The sequence below is a fragment of the Ochotona curzoniae genome, unplaced genomic scaffold, assembly GCF_017591425.1.
Source record: "Ochotona curzoniae isolate NIBS_2020 unplaced genomic scaffold, NIBS_Ocur_1.0 contig_2404, whole genome shotgun sequence".
NCBI classification, from domain to species: Eukaryota; Metazoa; Chordata; class Mammalia; order Lagomorpha; family Ochotonidae; genus Ochotona; species Ochotona curzoniae.
Window position 1 is genome coordinate 4,484,707 of NW_024465451.1, and position 21,678 is coordinate 4,506,384.

At 45.8% G+C, this 21,678-nt stretch overlaps 1 protein-coding gene across 1 annotated transcript in view; it reads left to right on the forward strand.

Moving 5' to 3' along the window:
• Positions 1 to 8,007, forward strand: part of CUNH1orf94 (chromosome unknown C1orf94 homolog) — a 38,359-nt gene extending 30,352 nt beyond the window's left edge. Inside the window, exons 7-8 of the mRNA XM_040974040.1 lie at positions 3,008 to 3,204; positions 7,932 to 8,007. Coding sequence (XP_040829974.1) covers positions 3,008 to 3,204; positions 7,932 to 8,007 — 273 coding nt within the window. The remainder of the gene's footprint in view (positions 1 to 3,007; positions 3,205 to 7,931) is intronic.
• Positions 8,008 to 21,678: the final 13,671 nt, after the last annotated feature.

A 21,678-nucleotide genomic window follows, 5' to 3' on the forward strand; every position in this document is an offset into this window, starting at 1 on the left:
AGTGTCACAGGTGATGACTTAATTTACTACCTCACAATGCTGGCCCCAAGCTTCTGTGTTTTTATTTGCTGAGTTATATATGGGAAGATTGGGGATGACTCTTGGCTGGACAGTAAGAGGAGGGCAGAGTTGCCATCTAGCTTTGGACAGCCTGGCACTCCTAGTCCATGCTTTACCGGCCTGGGACACGGATATGCAAAAGTGTAGCATGCAGGATCAAAACAAAGTAGAGGAGATGGGCATAGAAACACACCCGGAAGTGGATTGTAATATGGATGGGGTTAGTCACCAAGCAGCCTGAGCACACAGGTGTGCCCACCTGTGAACAGACCCAGAAACTGGGCAAGGCAGTGGAGTGTTGGAGCATGGCTGGAATGTGAGAAAGGGGCTGGGCACAGGAGCACAGAGGCATCAAACACTGAGCTGCTTCACTCCCAAGATGGCTGTGCAGCCTCCTGACAGGTGAACAGCCCCCACTCTCCAACCCATGAGCTCCACTGCCTCTCCTTTCTCCCAGGGAGCCCCACCATTCCTCTGTCAGCTGGGGAAGGGTCCATAGGCGTAGGTTACTTGAGTTCCCCGGGCCAGGACTGCTGTGGAGCTCTTTGTCTCCTGAGATGAAGCGAGGCTGTTGGAGTCTCCATCACTTCTTCATCTCGCAGGCAGTGATAGGGTCCTGGATCCAGAGTCATGTAGTGTGTGTGTGTGTGTGTGTGTGTGTGTGTGTGTGTGTGTGTGTGTGTGAAGCAATAAAAATGGTAAAGAAAAAGGTAAAACTTCAGGCAACCGCTACTGCTTTCCTCCATCCCCTTTCAAGGACATTTACCAGGGATGAGGAAAGCTTTTCTGCTGAGGGTCATACACCATGATCAACTTAAAAATGAAGCTCCTGTAGACTCCTGTTTTTGAATTTAAAGTCCTGCCTATGTTGCCCAAACAGAGCAAGAACCAGACTACATGATTTTACAGGCCTTATACATGGCCAGGGGCCAGCCATTTTCCACCTCCCTTTTATATAGAAGCTTTATACACACACACACACATACACACACATATATATACACATACTTTTGTATGTGTATAGATACACATATGTGGCATTCCAAGCATGCTGTTGGACTGTTTTTGTCAGGAAAGAAGAAATTTGGAGAAGTTTGAGCAATACACAAAACTCTGTCTTATGTGTTAATTCCGTGGAATCAGGGATATGCTTGCATTTCTTACTTGGGAGACAGAGTGAGAGTCATACAGAAAACTTACATCTATAAGTTCACACTCTCCAAATGTCTGCAGGGGCTGGGCTGGGCCTGGCTGATGCCAGGAACTAGAAACTCAATCCAGGTCTCCCATGTGGATGGCAAGGCCCTCACTACTTGAGCCTTCACCCGCTGCCTTCCAGGGTTTGGGTTAACAGGAAGCTGCAGTCCAGAGCCATAACCAAGGCTCAAAACCATGCACTTGGATATGGGACAGATGTCTTGACTGCCATCTCATCCACCAGCGCAAACATTTGCCCCTAAAGGTAGGCTTTTAGACAGAGCCCAAGGACCCTGGCTTCCTCCCACCGTCAAGATCAGGGCAGTCTGTGCTCGCTGCCTGCATGGCACTAGGGTCTCCGGGTGGTGCCCTCCTGGTCTTTCCAATGGGCTTGATGAGTTTGCCCTCTGGCGGCCTTGGTTACCTTGTCCAGCCTCACTGGGTCTCACATCCCCACTGGGGGATTTTTGCACAAACCTTAAAAGTGGGACTCAGATGTCCAGAAGGCACAGCAGAGAGAAGCCTGACCAAAGGGTATAGACTCTCAGTAACCCTTGGGGGGGGGGGGGTCCTTCCTGCAGCACACACCCTGGAAGTACAGGGAAATCACTCAACTTCCCTGGGTCTTAGTTTTCCTCATTTGGGAGGTGGGAATGATGGGATCATTCAGAGTTCCAAAGGAGGATGCACAGGAAGGGTTTGGCATACCATCCAAGGCACTGGTAGGTGCTGGCTTTTGGGGTTGCAAGGTAGGAGAGGGCTGGCTGGGTGTCAAATCCTTGAGTTGGTCACCCCCAGATTCTGCTTACAAAGCAGAGAGGCAGAAGCATCTGCACTTCTCTGTGGACCTGCCCTGCCCTGCACACACGGGGAGAGCCATCATCAGATATGGCTCACTCATGTTTGGAGACGTCAGTGGTGGAATACGGTGTTCATGACGTCAGGAGCTCCCTGTCATTTTAAGTGTTCCAGCAGATGTTAAGTGGTCGCGTCTCTTCTCCTTCCCTCTTGCCCATTTTGCATTCATTCAAGATGTGCTAGTTGAGCAGCTGTGATGTCTTAGCACCGGGGACTTGTCAGGCAACAAGACATGAGGTCCTGGCCTTGTCAGAAGCAAGGAGGGAGTCCCGGTGATGGGTGATGGGGCTGTGTCCCGAGTTCAGCTCCTCCCCCTACCATGTGCATCCCAGTGCACTTTAGTGCCCTTTCTCAGAGACTCCGACTGTCTGTCATGTCGATCACCTGCCACGTGCGGCTGTGTGTATTTGTGTACTTGTGGCTGTATTCCAGGGTGTGTGCCTGTTCCAGGATGGCTGTCATGGAGAGCAGTGTGGAGACCACTGTCCCCAGGGCAAGACATCTCTTCCCACCTCCCACTTCCCACCTCCCTGGGCCAGATGTCTGGGCTGTGGGACTCATGCTGATCGGGAGCTTACTGTTAGGGGAAAGTGAATGGCTACGGCAAAGCAGGTTGGGAGGCAGGGACAAGAGCACAAAGACTTACTCATTCTCTGTTACATGTCTATCTCTCCATTGTCACATGTTGTAGGTAGCTTGTCCATTATATAGATGAAGAAACCAAGTCTCAGATAAACTCAATAAATTACCAGATTACTGCAGAGGCTGAGCTCTGTGCTTTTCCCTTCCATGTACCCAACAGTGAACGGAGACCCAGGGGCTAAGGGAGTGGTGGCTGTGCTTTGTGTTAGGGCTGGGAGAGGCGATCTCACCCCTTCCTCCCCTCTGGCAGGTAACGCCGTACAACCCACAGCAGATGGGACAGCAGATTTTCCGCTCTTCCTGCCCCCCACTGCTGAGCTACGTCCCCATCGTCCAGCCCAACTACCCGTATCCCCAGAGGACACCTCCAAAGCTGTCCACCAATCCACGAGACCCTTCCCCCATGGCAGGAGATGGGCCGCAGATCCTCCTCCCCCAGGTGTATGGGTGAGTATGCAGCCCATGTTTAGTTCCCTCATGCAGCCCGGGAACTGCTGGAGAGGGGAGTGAAGGGGCAGGACTGGTAGACTTCATAGAGTGTGTTTGTCTCATGACTATGGGGAATGGATGGTCTTATACTGACGGCCAGTGGCTCTATTAGTCTTAGAGAGACCAAGAGTAGAAGTGGTTAGGGCCTAGGGACCTGGGGATCCCTTTGGTAGGTCTGATTAGGGGGCTGCTGTTCTCCAATCTGGGGGCAGAACAGCAATAACAGTTAAGTGGATGCCCCACTTCGTGGACTATAGCAGATGGTAGAGCCTGACGCAATGCTGTCACCCATTGCTTAGTGTCCAGTGGGACCTGGACAGGTAATCTTCTTATTGCTCTCTCTTCCCCACACTGCCTCCCAAGCTCCTTGCCAGGCTAATCCCCCTGCACATCCCAGTGACTTCAAGGCAGGCCCTGCTGAAGGGCCTTCGACTGCTTATCAGGGCTGCTCACACTTTTTCATCAAGGGACCCCTGTGAGCAGAGGAGAGGAGACATTTCCTGGGATGGTCTGAGGGCTTAGCAGCTAGCAGCTAACACAAGCACAATAAGTCAGCTGAAAATTTCACCCAAAGCTTGCATACTGTTGAGTAACAGAATTGAGTCTCTCTTCATATAGCCATAAATAACCTTCCCTTCCCTCCCATCAAAACTTCTACTATCGTGGATGTTTTAAGAGGCAGGCAATGCTAAGCTGCCCCTGTGGATCTGAGAGTTTTAGGCACACACTGGGGAAGGTGGATCCCAGGTTGAGAAATTTAGGGACTGGGAGGAGGGCCCAAACCCTGCAACCTGACACAGATTCATGCCTCCCACTTCTTGATCACAGCCAGCTCAGTTGGTATCAACCACACATCTCCACACACTCCTCACTTCCCCCAGGGTTTTCTGAATAACTTGGAAGACCTTAGTGGAAGGGATCAAGACTGGCAAGATGCTATGGTCAGATCTATTTAGGAAAAACTGTGAAACAAAAATAAACAGATTTCTTGACTATTGAACCCCTACATCATTTAATCTACAGTGCTTGGGAAATGTTCCAGAAGGTAACTGTTAGTATTAACGAGATATGAAACCCTCCAGATCCATTCTCCTTCCTTCCTTCCTTCCTTCCTTCCTTCCTTCCTTCCTTCCTTCCTTCCTTCCTCCCTTCCGTCCCTCCTCCCTCCCTCCCTTCCTTCCTTTCCTTCCTTCCTTCTTTCCTTCCTTCCCTCCTTGTCCATCTTCATGCCTTCCTGATCCTTCTGTCTCTCTCTCCTGTTGGATTCCCTTTCCCCTCTTCCTCCATCCCTACTCACAGCACATTTCTAACAACAGACCCTGGGGGAACCTGTGCTGAATCTTACAGTTGGTTTGCATTTAGTCTGTGGGGACCTGTAGATGTCTGGGACATACTTCATTTCTCCAGTGAGCCAAGGGCAGATGTGGGCACAGTGGTGTGAGTGCCTGGCTTGGTGAGACCTATCGGGGAAGCCCCAAGGCCATGGTCAGGAAGCTGTGGGGAGGTCCTGATAAGCAGTGGTAAGCAGCCATTGGAGGGGGCACTGACTTTTGGGTTTGACCCTTAGCTGTTGTGGGCATTTGGGAGTGAATTAGCCAATGGGAGCTCTGCCTGTTTGTCTCAGATAATTTTTAAAACTGAATTTTCCATGTGCCTGGTGCTTGAGCTAGACAGTGGGGATCCTGGTGTGAACAAGACTAAGTGTTTCCTTTCTGCTAAGGAGCTTACATTTCATGGCAGAGAGATGGACAGGAAGGAGTTAAGTAAGCCAATGCACAACATGAGGGCTTGGGAGTCAAGAAGAGAATCAAAGGAAGTCACTTGAACCACGATTTCAAGGAGTAAGAGAATGGATCCTACTCATGGGTGGGGGCCTGAGCATTCCGGGTAGAAGAAACCACAAGGGCTGGGCTCTGAGATGGGAGCAAGTGGCTAAGGCATTAAGTGAGGGTGAGAGTGGGTGAAGTTGGCATCAGAGAACCGACCAAGGCCAGGTAGATGGGATGGGCCTGGTAGGCATGGCGAGTTTTCCTTGAAGATGCTGATAGAAGCCATTAAGGCTTTGCAACAGGTCACAATGGATTACAAATTTCTGTAGTAAACAAATCCTGTTGGCCAGTGTATGAAGCATGAATTGTGGGGGCAAGCTCTGATGCAGGAGATTCAATCAGAGGTCTTCAGAACTGCATGAGCATGAGGTGGTGGTGCTGAAGACAAAGGGGGAGGGGTGCCCATGGGGGAAGTGAGAACATGGAAAGAGCTGGGGTGTTTGCTTTCTTGGTAAAATTGATGGAGCTTGATAATGATTGTATGTGAAAAAAGAAAAAAATGTGATAAAAATTCTACTTCCTAGGTTTTTGACTTCTGCAACTGGACGAGAGGCAATGCTAAAACACCAAGGCCAAGGTGTCACGAACATGGCTCTGTGTGTTGAGAATCAGGTGCTGGACATGTGACATTTAGGATGCTTGTTAGACCCATTGAGCAATGATAGGCAGGTGGAGTTAGGAGTCAGGAGCTCAGAGGAAAGGGAGGACTGGAAATCAGGCTGGGAGTCATTAGCATTTAGATGATATTGGAAGGTGTGGGATGGGATGGGAGCTCCAGGACTGAGCTCTGAAGCACCCAGCAGGTGGAGAGGATGGAAAGGCAGGGTACCCAAAGGGAGTTGCTGGGGAGGAGGGAGAAACAACGGGGGAGAGTGGAGTGCAGGAGGCCATGGGAAGAAATTGTGTCCTACAATCGGGAGAAGGGATGACAGTGATGAAAAAGGAAATGTGGGTGCTACAGAGAGGACAAGGGGAGCAGCAGACACGGGGCATGGTGGGAGCTTCCCTGTGGTGCTGGGTGGAGGACGATGGAGGTGAAGCCACCCAGCCAGGGCAAGGGGCATGGACTTGAGCAGAGAGTTTTGTCTGAGAGACAGGGAAGTCAGCACACCAGGTGGATTCAAGAGACAAAGCTGTATAATGTGGAGAGGAAGTAGGCAATGGTTTCAGCTACAGGAGAGCTCTTCCTTTCCCTCTGCCAGGACTGTGCGCCTGCAGATGCCAGAAAGGGAGAGCCACAATGTGCCTGGGAGATCAAAGGGGCACAAGTACAATGACACTGGAGATAGCGCAGAGAGACCAAACCAGGCCAGCTGGGATGTGTACTCACCTCATTCAATCAGCTTGAGCCTTTCCTCTGCGATGAAGCATTCTTTGATAACCATTATCTCCAAAGATTGCCCCTCTTCCTTTAGAACACATCCCATCCAGACCATGCCCATGGCAATTGCTCTGATCATTCTCACCCGAGAGGTGATAGATGTGTGAGTCAGATACACACACAGTATGCCATGAGTTATTGGCTATTGATAATTGCTAAACACTTACATATAAGTTGTAGCCTTGATTTCGCTCATCAGAATGGGATACGGGTTGACCTCATAATGACATCATATTTTACAATCATTTCTATTCTAAGGTGATTTTTGAAAGAGAAATAAATGGGGCTTCTGCTGATGGTCATTGCTTATCAGGTGCCTAACTGTGGGTCCTGGACCTGGTGAGCAGCCCCGATGATGTCCTTGCTCTCATGGAATTTGTTTTCATGAACAGGGAAAGACAGGAAACTCAGCCCCACTGTCCTGGGAGTCTCACAGTGAGTGGGGGGTACCCTGGGCAGTTGAAGTACCACAGGTTAAGGCAATGGCTGAATGTCATGGCAACTTTCCTCCCCAACCCAGTTCTTGCTATCTCCTTCAAGCCTTGGGAGGGTGGGCCTCTGGCAATATGATTGACCAGCTGAAAAGCAACGGAAAAGTTCTGGATTACATGAGATCCAGCCATTTGCTCTGCTGTGATTTGTACAAAGACCTGCTCTTATTCTTTTCATGGAGCCCAGACATTGGGTAAAGACACTGTAACAGGGCCCAAAGGATGAATAAATCATTCCATCTGGAGAGGTCCAGGGAGTTCTCACAGAGGAGGTGGCTTTTTAGTTCTGAAATAAGAACAGGAGTTTGTCAGGGAGAAAGAGTTGAGGTGTGTGCAGTCTGTCTTCGTGGGCAAAGCTCACAGCACACTAGCCCTTTCTTCCCCGGGGTCCTAGCAAAGCCATGGACACTAGTAATACCTGAAGGCTTACTCATGGGCCTGGTGTTGAAAAGAAGGGCCTTAAGCAGTGTGGTGCTCACAGAGAGGGCATGACCCCTCGTATTGCCCAAATTCGGAAATGGCATTCTTAGACCTGTCCCTAAAATCTCTGATGATGTTGTCAAGTTTGATGAGAAACGCACTTGATCCTCCAGGTGGATAGAGTGGTCCTAGGCATACAGGTAAGGTAGGGTGGCAGGTGTACAAGTAAGGAAAGGTGACAGATACACAGATCCAGAGAGGCTCCCTGCTGCATCGTCCTGGGCGTGGACCTAATCCACTGAGGCTCCTCACGACTTCCTGATCTGAGTTAGTGACAGAAGAAGTTCTTTATAACCCTCTAATTGTATCATTTTAATATTTTATTTTCCCAGAGCTAAAGCTTTTTGATTATGTTAAAGCTTGCAGGTTCCAAGTCTTCACAATCCTTGACAGCCACAAAACTATATATATATATATTTTTTTAAATTTATATTTATTTATTATTTTTCATAATCTCCCTGATGACATCAGGAATTTCATCCTGGCATTCCTCCTCTCTTTCAGGTTCGGCTCAACGTCTGGCGGGCCCCTGATGAATAGCCCCTATTTCTCTTCCAGTGGGAATGGCATCAATTTTTAGCTCCTCTTATTTCTCTCTCCTCCTCCCTTAGCCCTGGGCCTGGGGCTAAGGACTCTGGGATTCTGGATTCTGCAATATCTTGGTATGAAGTTTGGAAGGCCGAGGTTCTGACCAGGTCACAGCAGAAAGCAGCAAGACCAGATCCATCAACACACCAACACGTGCACACAGCCTCTCTGACACCCAACATGAACCACAAGTGTGCGCCCCTCATTTTCATACTCACTTGTTCAACCACATGTGCTCTTGTATTTAGCTAACCTGAGTGATTTTTGTTTTTGTTTTTGTTGGTAAACATAGAGGTAAGACATTTAATTTTAGGAAGTTTGTATCTTATGATAAAAGCATGAGCTGTTTGACATGATGTGTGCCTCTTTATTGTTGCTGTGTTCTGTGTGATCCTTACAGTTCAGTTTCCCCACGGGAGTTAAGATTTTCTCCGGATGTCAAAAAGAGACCAAGGGCCAGACTCATTGGAGTATTGCTTTCTGAAGGCAGGACCCTAGAGCTCAGAAACACAAGGGCCTATCTCTAATATCTAATACTCACTGCTCAGCGTCCCAGTTTATGCACCTCAGGAGTGGACATTATGTAAGCACTGTCCCTCCCTCACCCTACCCCCGCCAATGGCTCAGTCGGCTGGTTCTCCACCGCCAAAGTGCAGCATCCCATATGGGCACTGGCTCTTATCCCAGCTGCTCCACCTTTCACCCAGCTCCCTGCTTGTGGCCTGGGAGAACAGTAGGCAATGACCCAAAGCCATTGAGACCCTATACCCATGTGGGAGATCCAGAAGAATCTCCTAGATCCTGGCTTTGGATGAACTCAGCTCTAGCTATTATAGTCATTTGGGGAGTGAACCAGTAGATGGAATATCTTTCTTTCTGCCTTCCTTCTATTTATAAATCTGCCATTCCAATGGGAAAAAAAAATTCCTCTTGGGCAGAGGATGGGAAAATGTGGTCTAGAAACAACTTCAGCATTGATCCTGAACCTCGGTGATCTAACTCCCACGAGTGCACACCATTGCCAATGGAGAAGACACTGCCAAATTTACACCCAACGCCACTGTCTTGGAATCTAAGTTGTTCAGCTTTTACCTATGACTTTAACAAGGAAGTGTCATGCACAAGTGAGCCAACAGAGGAGCGCTGATGAGGTTTTAAAGTCTGATACTTACTGCCAGCAGTGGAGAATCGGCTCATGCCTCAAAGACCGCTCAACCTGGAACGGCAGAACTGCATGGTTTATCTTTATAAACCACAAACCAGGAGCAATGTAGGGGAACTGAGTGAATATACTGAACTAATGGAGAATTATCTCAGGGAAGAAAAATTACTAGTCATGAACTTTGCAAGCCTTCGTTGCTATTCCTGTGAGAGTCATTTTCCTCCTAGTCTTGCTTGAACAGGGGTTTGCACCTTCCGGCCATATAGGATGTGGATTTCTTGGCTGGGTTACACCCTCACGGGTGGGGCAGGTATCTCACCTAAGATGGAGTCCAGCTCCTCATGGAGTCCTTCATGTCATGCCTGTCATTTCAGAAGGCCACTGAGTGCATTGTGACAATAATTCTAGAGGGCACAAATTCAGGAAGAAGAGACAACCCGAATTCGTGACAGCACACATCCGTTAACTCTCCTTTTCCACATCCGTGACAGACACCACCAATCAATAATGGCATTCTATTCCCCTGAACCTGCGCAAAGCTACAAAATGATTCTCTCTGTGGTGCCCCAGGCAGCAATCACAGATGGGGATTGGTCTGTGAAGTTAAACCTATGAAGTATACTTTGACAAACTCTAACAAGATGAAGTTAAGCAGGTCATTAATGAAAGGGCACATGTCCGTCTAGGAACTATACACATACAGGCTGGGCCAATGTGAGCAGTTCTAATCTGTTCTATTACCAACACTGTTAGGTACAAGGCTGAGGCCAATGAAAGCCAGAGCTGGGGAGCATTGGGAACTCTGATGCCTCCAGCACTGAGAGGCTGGGGGTCTGGAATCACTGACACCTTGGGAAGGGCTGAAGCCCGCCACCCACAAGAACATTTTTCTGACCCTCATGCCAGGACACCTTTGGCCTCACTGACCTTTCTTTCTAGGTCCTCGGAAAAACCATTTACTCTCAAGTTTCTTGAAGATTTCATGTCTTCTAGCCTTCTCCAGCCTTGATCTGGGACTCAGCATGCATTCTTCAGCTCCCCTTTGTAATATTGAGCCCTTAGTTTAATGTTTTTTCTTCTTGATGTTGTCACCTAGAAGTCTTTACAAATGCAGAAACCATTTCCTGCTTCTTCAAAATGTACATCTAACTGTAGATCCAGGCTGCATTATCACTTCATACCCTCCTCTAACCTCAGCATTTTGGAGGTAGAAGAAAGTGAAAGAAAACCCAGGTTTTCTCTTGACCAAATTTGGTTCCTTGGTTACTTTCTAAAATGATGCTTGAAAAAGAACCGAAGTTCTTTGAACCTCAGCCTATGAATGGCAGTGTTAAGAGCTGTGAGGGTTGGGCCCAGTGGCGTGGCCTAGCGGCTAAAGTCCTTGCCTTTAACGCGCCGGGATCCCATATGAGTGCCGGTTCTAATCCCAGCAGCTCCACTTTCCATCCAGCTCCCTGCTTGTGGCCTGGGAAAGCAGTTGAGGACGGCCCAAAGCTGTGGGATCCTGCACCCATGTGGGATACCTGGAAGAAGTTCCTGGCTCCTGGCTTTGGATTGGCACAGCACCGGCCATTGTGCTCACTTGGGGAGTGACTCATTGGATGGAAGATCTTCCTCTTTGTCTCTTCTCCTCTCTGTATATCTGACTTTCCAATAAATAAATATATCTTTAAAAAAATAAAAGAGGTGTGAGGGTTACAAGGTCATGTGGACTTGATGTCTGTTTAATGTTGATGCATGGTCTTCTACGTAGTACGTTTGCCATGAGACTAGCAGTCCTCTAGGCCATCACACACACTAAGGTAGAAGTGGGATGGAGGAAAGGTGAACACCTTCCCACGGTATGGAAGAGCACGTTGAAGTGCCTGCCACAGCAGATGCAAACAAGAAGGAAGCTGTTGGCCCCAAAGAGCTTTGGAAGTTTGTTTTTTTTTTTAAAAAGATGTGTTTATTTTTATTGAAAAGGCAGATATGCAGAGAGAGAGAAGGAGAAGCAGATCTTCCATCTGCTGGTTCACTCCTCAAGTGGCTGTAATAGCTGGAGCAGAACTGATCTGTAGCCAAGAGGCAGGACCCGCAGGGTCTCCCATGTGGGTGCAGGGTCCCAAGGCTTTGGGCTGTTCTTTACTGCTTTCCCAGGCCACAAGCGGGGAGCTGGATGGGAAGTAGATCAGCCAGGACATGAACCAGTGACCATATAGGATCCCAGCGCATGCAATGCATCAGGCCATGGTCTGGATTAAAAACTGGTGGTTCCAGGTCTTCGGCATGGAACATGGACCTAGCGGGAGAGAAAAGTATAGGGGCGATGTAAGAAATAGGTATTCTCTTGATCCCACAAAACCAAGGACCACACACCGCTCTATGGGAGCTTTCTCAGGTCACAAGTAGGGAGCTGGATGGGATGCAGGGCAGCCCGGTTTTAGAACTGGTGCCCATATGGGAACCCAGTGCATTCAAGGGGAGGGTTTTAGCTGCTAGGCCACTACACTGGGCCCAGGCCTTGGGAGTTTTAAGAGGTGAAGACCTTTAGCTCTTGGAGGCTGCACCATCACAAGCAAAAAACGCTGTCTTGCATGGGTGGTTGAATGTCTGACACAGGATTAGTTCCCGAGAAAGTAGACAGTTGTACAGAGCAGGCTGACCACTTCTCAGATCTTCATCCTTTCTTGTATTTGGGCCCCTTCTGCATACAATCAGCTCCCTTCCTGCTGCTTTATCAAGATGGGATATAATCAGATGGGAACATCAGACTATTTGAACATTGTGTCCATCAGAATCATAAACCACATACATATCTACCACATACATATCACACATTACCCATCATTGGGTATTTTCCAATAGCATCAGTTCCCCAGGCCTGGATGTTGAATGTCACCCATGTTATTTAATGTTCATTTTAACCCTACAAGATCTAGATGTATTTATTACCCTTGCAGAAATCAAGGCTCAGAGGGATTAAGTCTCTTACTGAAGGTCACATACAGAGTCACTCAAACTCATGTGCTCTTGCTCTTTAACTTCTGTCTCTAGTGACACAGCCAAGAGCAAAGGAACTTTGTTGAAATTTTATCATATGGTTAATGGCTATTAGGTTCTCAGATGCCTAAAATATATACATCATTTTCTAATATTAAGCTATTGTCAAGAGAATTGGGAAGCAGAGTCTGAGGGCTGGGAAAGGACAGCAGTGAATTCTTCCACAGGGCGAGGAGGTCAGCAGGGACAAGGAAGTCAACACTCAGCTGTCACACGCCTCCTCCAAGACTGCAAATCCTCCTGCAAGGCCCTGCTTGGAGAGGGCACCTTCAGGCCTGTCTCACTTGTTCATTGGTAGGATGGGGGTTGCCAGCTAGGGCCAAATAAGCATTTCTCTCTTTCTCTTCAGTGAAACGACTCTCAGATTGACGCATGACCATGCAGAATATGTCACTTAGTTCTAGCCTGTAGGCACAAGTGTGATAAGTGACTAGAAGTTTGGTGGAGTAATAAAAAGGAAGAAGCCAAGTTTCTTTGAACTTTGGGGAGTGTGGAAATGCCAAACAAGGCTGGGAGTGGCTATCCATGGGCTTTCTATACAGAAGGTAAGGCGAACGTCTTTAAAAAATCATTTTCATTTTGGATTTCTTCAGTACATAGCTAAGCTCAAATTAAATTAACATATCCAAAATGCACTAACATTTCTTTCAAGAGAGCCTTCTTTCTACTACTAGATGTTCTTAAGATGAGATAATATGATCCATCCATCCACCCACCCACCCACTCATCCATCCAACCACTTGTCTAATTTATCTATTCATCTTTGTATTTATTCATTCAATTACTTGGTAGACACTAATTGAATGCCTCCCTTATACAAGACATTGGGCTAAGCACTGAGTTACACAGGTGGGCCATCAGATTCTCTGCCCTTATAGAGCTAATTAACAAGAAAGAAGAAAGATTTCTCAGTAAGAAATGATTTTCTTGCCATGACCATAATGCCCAGATGTTTACAAAGCAGAAGAAAATTGGCTTAATAGGGTCAGCCTCATACATGAAACATATTTACTGTTTGCTTCACTTCCCATCGTGGGGGGAGATAGGTCCTAAACAGTGTTAGAAGTGGCTTATGTGTATTTTCCAGCAATGCTTCTTTCTATCAAATGAATGGGGCTAAAGCCCCTGCTACTAGCCAAGTAAGCAGGACACAAAAGTGACTACAGTTATTTAAAAAAAAAGATTCACTATAAATGATACCTCTTTAAAGTGTTTATTTTCCATATGAAAGATGGAATTACAGAAAGAGAGAGAGAGAGAGAGAAAGAGATGATGTTTCACCACTGGTTTTCTCCCCAAATGACTGCAATGGCTCAAGCTGGGCTGCGCTGAAGCAAACAGCCAGGAGCTAGGAGCTTCTCTTGAACTTTTCACATGGGTTCAGGAACCCAATAACTTGTGCTCTCTTCTGCTGCCTTCCTAGGCCATTAGCAGGGAGCTGGATCAGAAGTGGAATCACCAAGACTTGAACTGATACTCATACGGGATGTTGGCACTGTGGATGGAGGCTTAGCCTGAATTGCCATGATGCCAGCCCCTATATGTTAACTACTAGAGAACTAAAAACACATAAAAATAACAACTTCAGAAAGTGGTTATCTCTCAAAAGGAAGAACGTAGAATTGTTGAAATGTTCGGAGCCCAAGGAGGTGCCTTGACAGCTAGATCCGGGAAGCAGGGGCTGTTTGACTTGTGTTAGTGTCTCTGCACTCAGAGAAGGGACTGTGGAACACATATTCCACAGAGGCACAGTGAAGCTGGCATTGCAAGTATTGGGGAAATGGAAAATTGAACACAGCTACTGTTATCAAGCAAAACTATTTCCCGGATGAAGTTAATCAAAATTAAAACCAAATATCAATGAACAATTTCTTCTTCCTCCTGTAGCGTTGGGTCTCCCCTGAGTGCCCAATGGGTAGAGCAGAGCAGGGACAAAGTTGATGGCAATTCAGAATCCTAAGGAGTGGGTTTGAAGACAAGTAACAGATACCTTCTGTTAGGGGTTGAACAATTGTATCCTTTCATGTGAATGTGTTGAACTCTTACCCTTCAGCATGATGCTTTTTACAGATGGATTCTTTGGCAAATATATAGGGTTGGGTAAAGTCAAGCAGATGGGGCTCTTGCCAATGTGGTAATGTCCAGAGACGAAGAATCACGGGTGTGTTGCTTTCTCTATGGAAGAGAAAGAGTGGGTGGAGTCCACATCAAGCTAAACAGAGGCCTCAGGATGGAGGCATCTGCTGGCCTGTGGTTCTTGGGCTTCCCAGCCTTTAGGACCATGTGCCCATTGTTTAAACGACCTGGTTTCTGGTGTTCTGCTGTGGCAACTCAAACAGACTAAGACCTCCAGTAGTGACCTTGATACAGAAACTTCTTGGCTGTTGAAATGCCACGAGGTTGTCAAACATGGGAGTGACCACTTGCAAAAGCTGCTGCCTTCTGACACTCGCCTCAGTTGGCTCACCAGAACCCTAAGCCGTAGAGAACATATGTGTATGCTCCCATCCGGTGAAGTTCCTTGGGTGACTCTGCTGCCTAAGGTTCCTATCAATCTTCACTTTTCACACATCACTTGCTGTCCTTCAGGAATCACCCCGAGGAAGCAGGGGGGTGAGTCGGGGGTAGTTAGAAGCTATCCATTAATGCACAAGTTGTCTTCTTGCTGCATCATAAAGTCGTGAGGCTCAGTTTCAGCAGTTTATTAAATGACTAGAGGACACCAAGAAAAATAGCCTTAATAACACATCTCTGCCTATCTATTATGTTTTATAACCTAGAGTGGAGAAACTAAAAGGTTCCCTACCATTTAAAATAGCATTTTTAAAAAATTAAAATGAACATGTTGGAGGGAATCTAAAAAAAAAAATCCAAAAAAGAAGTCATTGACCCAGGATATGATTACTCTGAGCCAAAATGTTATGGCTAAATCTTTTTGTGATACAAAGAAAGGTGGAGAAGCAGTTTTTCTTGAAAGATTTAAGGGTATATCAATTTGAGAATGTGGATTGCTAGGTGACTTTTCTCTCATGTAATCTAGTGCTACAATCAGTTTTTTCAAAAACTATGACATCAGAGAAGCTCAGAGATTGCCTGGGAAAGCAGCTGGTCACCCCGATGGGGATTTGTTGGGAGCCTATCCCTGGGAGAGGTCCACAGTTCAGAATCTGCTTCTGAACTTGACAAATTCAACAACTTCGCCGGCATCTTAGAATTTACCAGATTCATGGGTTAATGTATACATCCTTCTATCATTTACTTCTGATCATGAGCTTATTAATAGGGACTGTGATGTGAACATAGGCGAAATGGTAAACAGATGACCATCTGTGCTCCTAGAGTTTATATTACAAATAATGGAAAGGTGGGAGGCATAAGCAAGTACCACATGAAACATTCCTACTTTTGTAGAGACATGCAGGTGCAAAGGATTCTAACATTAACGATCTGTCTCTGTGAAACAAACACTCCAACATGTAGTGGCTTAAGATGGCAACATTTGTGATCTAGCAGCCTCTGTGGGCCCGGAGCTGGGGGATGGCTCAGCTGGGGCTCTGTTTCAGGATCTTGCTATCAGAAGGCTTGGTTGGAGTGGATTTCCTTCTAAAGAAAGTACGCCTGGATTTGTTGGCAGGATTACATTCCCCACATGTCACTGGATAGAAGGTTCTTGGTTTATTGCTGTATGGGTCTTTCCATAGAGCATCTTATACCATAGTATGCATCAAGCAAGAAGGCCAGAGATAATACCGGTGAGAGTTTGCTTGGAGCATTCTTCTTGGAACTAGCCTACTCACGGAAATAGCAACCTACACTTCTGCCATATTCCATTTTGCTACTGTAACAATCTAGGAAAAATGATAAGGAGGGAGAGAGCGAGGAGGAGGGAGAAGAGGAGGTGGAAAACCTGCACTTCCAAATTTGTAACATGAAATCAACTCATGTTATATAAATTAAAAATAACAACAACAAAAAATAAAAGCAACACAGACAAACCAAAACCAAGAGCAAAAAAGTGAATTCCAAGGTCCAGCCCACATTCAAGGATGGATTGTGAGTGGCTAGAGGCATAAATCCCCACAGGTGAGGGTGATGAGGTGCCATGGCAGGACCTGCTACAGTAGCCTTGTCATGAGCGAGGACACGTGGAGGGACTTTGTGCAGAAGAAGAGCTGGCAGAGCAGAGGAGCTGACGGCTCCAGAATGATTTTGCCTGAATTGAAACCCTCGTTCTGCTACCTGACATTTTTTCCCCTGGCTCTTTAAAGTGGAGCTGTTTATTCAGCGCAAACCTTTTGAGTGCCTACTATGTGCCAAGCACTGTGAAAGATCTGAGGAATCATCGGAACCCCACACAGTCCCTGTGGTCACAGAGTTCGAGGTCTGGTCAGAGAAGGAACAAACACTGCTACGCTTATTAATGATATCGAGGTAGAAGCCACAGAGAGGTGAGGAAGTAACAGCTACATTCCTGGGGCAGGAGAACTTTCCAGACAGAAAGAAATGGAAAGTCAGAAAACACAATAGTGTCTACTGTCTACGGAGGTTGTGAACGTGAGATCAAATGCATGCAATAACCAGTGATGACAAAAAGCTAGGGAGAAAAGCAAAGCAGAGTAAGGGGTGAAGGATGGGAGTGGGAGCTGTGCTTACATTTCCTTCATTGCTTCTGGTAAATTTCATTTTTAAAAAATGTCAAATATACGGGAAAGTTACAAGGTACCACATTCTCCCCCACCCCCTTGAGGCTACCCTGGTGTGTTATTTTCTGAGCCGCACAACCATAAGTTGCTAACAGAATATCCCCTTAGCCCTAAACACTTTGGGGTGTACTTTCTAAAATTGTGACATTTTCTGTATGTAGTTACAATATAGTTATGAAAATTGGGAAACTAACATTAATAGTATTATCCAATTTATAGACATGATTAAAATTCTGACATATGTAAGAAAGTTATTTTTTTCCTGGTCTGGGACTCAGGATCATATTTAATCATCATGTCTCTTTAGTTTCCTATAATCAGCTCTTCTTTGCCTTCCATAACCTTGACTTTTTAAAATTAAAGCTAGTTATTTTTCGTGTGACCCCCAGTTTGAGTTTATCTGATGACAGGAAAACCACTAAAGGTGATGTGTCTTTCTCAGAACACTGTGTCAGGAGGCACAAAAGGTAACTCTATCATTAAGGTGATGTTTTCCAGCATTCTCCATCACAAAGCACCATTTTCCCATTATAGTTAATCATTATTTGGGAGTTAGGAGATACTTTGAACTTGCATGATTATCCTATTCCATACCCAGTTTTACCCATGAGTCTCATCATCCCTTGATGATCCTTGACTCAGTTACTAACACAATGGTTGTCTAATAGTGATTTTCTGAGTCTATCATGATGTCTTTTGCATTTATTGGTTGATGTCTTACTATGAGCCATGTTTACATACGCCCATCAAGGAAGGCTTCTCAGAGGAAATGACATCTAAGAAAGGAGTGAGATAATTAACACGGAGATTATCTGGGGAGAGATAGGAAGGAACAACTTTGAATGTAGAGACTAGAATTAATATTCACTTCTTGGGCTGCTTGTAAAAGAGTAGGTATGAAGGAAGTAGTGTACAGCTTTTGTAAATCTTACTGTTAAAAAGACAGTTACTAAATAGTGGCTTCTAAGCTGAGATCTGAAAGGTAAGTGAACTAGGGTAGAAAAGTTGAACGGGTGTTCAAGTATGGCAAGCAGAATTCTAAGATGATCCGCAAGGATCACATCCTTATGCGATTCCCTCCTCCTTAGGGCAGGCTCCTGCATTGTGTTCAAATTGCTGTCTTAGTCTAATTTCTGTTTCTCATAGCACAATGCCATGAGTCTGCATGAGTCACGAAAAGAGGCTTATCTTGGCTTACAGTTCGAGTCCAAAATCATGGGGCCACATCCGGTGATGGCCTTCTTGCTGGCAGAGTCTTGAGGTGGCATTGGGCATCCCAGAAGAGACACGAGGGGTACACTAGCTAAATTGACTCTGATAGCATGTTCAATCTCCAGATGACCCATGAACCAACTCACCTGCTAATTGCACAAATAGAATCATTCACAAAGGAAGACCCCTGATTACCTCTTTTTTTTTTAATTGTTGTTAACATTGTATTATGTGATACAGTTTTATAGGCACTGGGGATTCTGCCCACCCCTCCCATACCCCTCCCCCCATGGTGGATTCCTCCACCTTGTTGCATAACCACAGTTCAAGTTCAGTTGAGATTCCTTCCTTGCAAACACATACCTAGCATAAAGTCCAGCGTCTTATTGTCCAGATAAGTTCAGTGGCCTCTTGGGGAGACCTTCTCTAGTCTGAAGATAGGGCTAACAGAGTAAAGATCCGGTCAGTTAAAAGCCCCAACAAAACCTCAGTATCAATATACAACATTATGGAATTAATTGACATAGTATTGGGTAAACAATATGTTAAAAATAATGCAAGTTCCATTCTTCGAAACACCTGGGTTGAGACAGTATCAATGACAGGTTCAAAAAATAACCAACAACCAAACAAAAATTACAAGTTAAATCAAGGCAAACATGTGGTATCTAACCTTTTGGGATTTGCTCATTTCCCTTAGCATTATAGTTTCCAGTTGGGCCCATTTAGCCACAAAGAACTGCATTTTGTTTTTTTTAATAGCTGAGTAGTATTCCATGTAGTAGATGAACCAAAGCTTTCTTATCCAAACATTTCACAAAGGAACAAGTCCAAATGGCAAACAAACATATGAAAAAATGTTCCAGCTCCCTGGCAATAAGGGAAATCCAAATTAAAACATCGATGAGGTACCACCTAACACCAGTAAGATTGGCCCACATAAACAAGAACACCAACGACGCTTGCTGGCGAGGATGCGGGGAAAAGGGAACCCTACTCCACTGCTGGTGGAGCTGCAAATTGGTACAGCCTTTATGGAAATCAGTCTGGAGAACACTCAAACAACTCAAAATCTGCATACCATATGACCCAGCAATAGCACTCCTAGGAATATATCCAAAACACCTGTTTTACGACAAACCAACATGCATCCCTATGTTCATTGCAGCACAATCAGTAATTGCAAAAACATGGAAGCAACTGAAATGCCCATCAGCAGAAGATTGGATAAGAAAGCTTTGATTCATCTATTCCTGATTACCTCTTAATAGTCTCAGCTCCTCCTAGTTCCTGTGGGGAACGGCATTCCAACCATTTCAACATGAGTTTAGGAGGAGAGAAACCCCTGCAGTCACTCACAACTTTTTCCCCTCATCAGACAAGTCCTTCAAAAGGGAAATGCTTCCAGGAGGAGAGTTGAAGCCTGAGGAACATTTGAGGTGTGAAAAGTTCTGTTGCTAGCTTTGAACATGAAGTTGCTTGAGTACTGGAAACAGAAAGGTGGCCTCTTGGAACTGAACACACTCCCCAGGGGACAGCCACTGAGGAGCTGAATTTTGCCAGCCTTAATGAGCTTGGAGGATCCAGACCCCAGAAGAGAAATCACCAGCAATTGGATTTCAAACTTTGAGATTCTCAGCTAAGAACCCTGACTTTGGACTTGTGAGATAACAATGGGCATTGTCTGCAGCTGCTGTGTTTGTTGGAGTTGTTGGGCATCAGTAGAGTGAACACACGACAGGGGACAACCTTAAGAAAGTTTTATGGAGTGAACGTAGGCTTGAGCTCATCCAGCCACTTTGTGCAGAGGCTGGCAGTGTTCAGCCAGGGCAGGGTTGGCAGACGGATTCTGTTTAATGTGTTTCCTAAGGATCTTGGTGTCGGGCCTTACTCCCTGACAGGCTGAAGTCCCAGACACAAATAAGACCCTCTATCTTGTAGAGCTTACATCCAGTGGTTGGGGGTGGGGGAAGGTGGAGGGTAACAATGTCATTTCATGAAAGCAACAGGGCTCTTTGCCTTGTTCTCTTAGATCTTCCCAGTGCCCCTGGGCAGTTTCTCCACATAGCAGGTGTCAGTACTGGTTGAGTTGAGTGGAACTAAAATGATGTTTCATCTGGGCCAGTGACTTTTCAACTATTCCCAGAGGCGAAGTCTTCAGATGTTTCTGGTTGCCATAACTGGGCAGGTGTTACTGATATCTGGGTGGAGGCGAGGATGCTGATGTACCTCCTGCAGTGCACAGCACAGTGCCTCATAGCAAAAAATCTTCTGGTCCCGAACAGTTCCCAAGTTGAGAAACCATGATCTTGACAATGGTGAAACCCCCATGAAACTGTTCTTCCCAGCACAGAAAAGCTTTTTAATGTTTGTTGCTCCCAGTGTCAGACTGTCTGGTGTCTCAGCAGGGCTAGGTCAACAGCAAACTTCCTCTTTGCCAGACCGTCTGCAGGTTTCATGAAGTCTCATTTCCTTTCATTGGCATTTTCTTTTTCCTTCTGTGTAACCGTAATGCCATCTATTTGAACCCAGTGACCTCTTACACCGAGTTTCCTGTTTTGTTATGAAAGTTACCAAGTGGTGTGCTTTCGTCATTGCTTGAAAACCAGCTCTCAAAGCACATACATGTGATGTGCATTTATGAAACTGGTGTCAAGGAAGAGGTAGCATGCAATTTGCAAATCATAAAATATATACTACTGTTGGTTGTCAATTTCAAGCCATCAGCCAGCTGGCTTTCATAGAATGTTTTTGTTGGTTTTTTGCTGATTTCTTGTCCATAGAGCCAACATGTGAAGCATTGAGGGGTGGGAGTATAACTCTGCCAGGAGCACAGGCTGATATGTTTTCTTGACATTAATAAGTGAGATGTTAGTGAAGGCATGAAGGCATCCAGAATACCATTTGTTAATCAATGATGTGAGTAACTGCTTTCTTTAACCAGATAATGCTTTTCAAATACAAGAAGAATATTTCCTCCATATTTGTAATATCTAAAGGTAGATCCACATGATTAACATTGCTCCATCACCTTTTAAATTCAAGAAATCAACAAAATACTAAAACAGTCCCTGGTTTATGACATTTTCTGATTCCATCACAGAAACACTCCCAACTTGGTTTACTTGAAGCTGGAAACGTGATGTTGAACACTGAGTTGGGAAGACACGTCACGAGGCAGTATTTCTCCCATGTGGCTGGAAGAGGAAAAAACCACCTCAACAGCAGAGATCTTGATGAACTGCAAAATCATTAGGAAGTGACGAGTCCTTGGTATTATCTTCATTTTGGGAGAATTTATTTAATTCCAGATTTAGAGAATTTAACTTTAAATAATGTCTCTTCTCAGGAGGATTTACCAAGTAATTCTTTTAAGCCAGTAGAAGCGGGCACCAGCACGCTATGGGCTTCCCCAGGAACAGCCTTGTGCTGGAGGTCAAACTGACTCCTCACTGACTCTTTTGATAACAGTTATTCCCCCTTGGAACTTCTGAGGAGACTGTGTGCCGACCACACACATACAGTGTGTGTATGTGCTCATCTA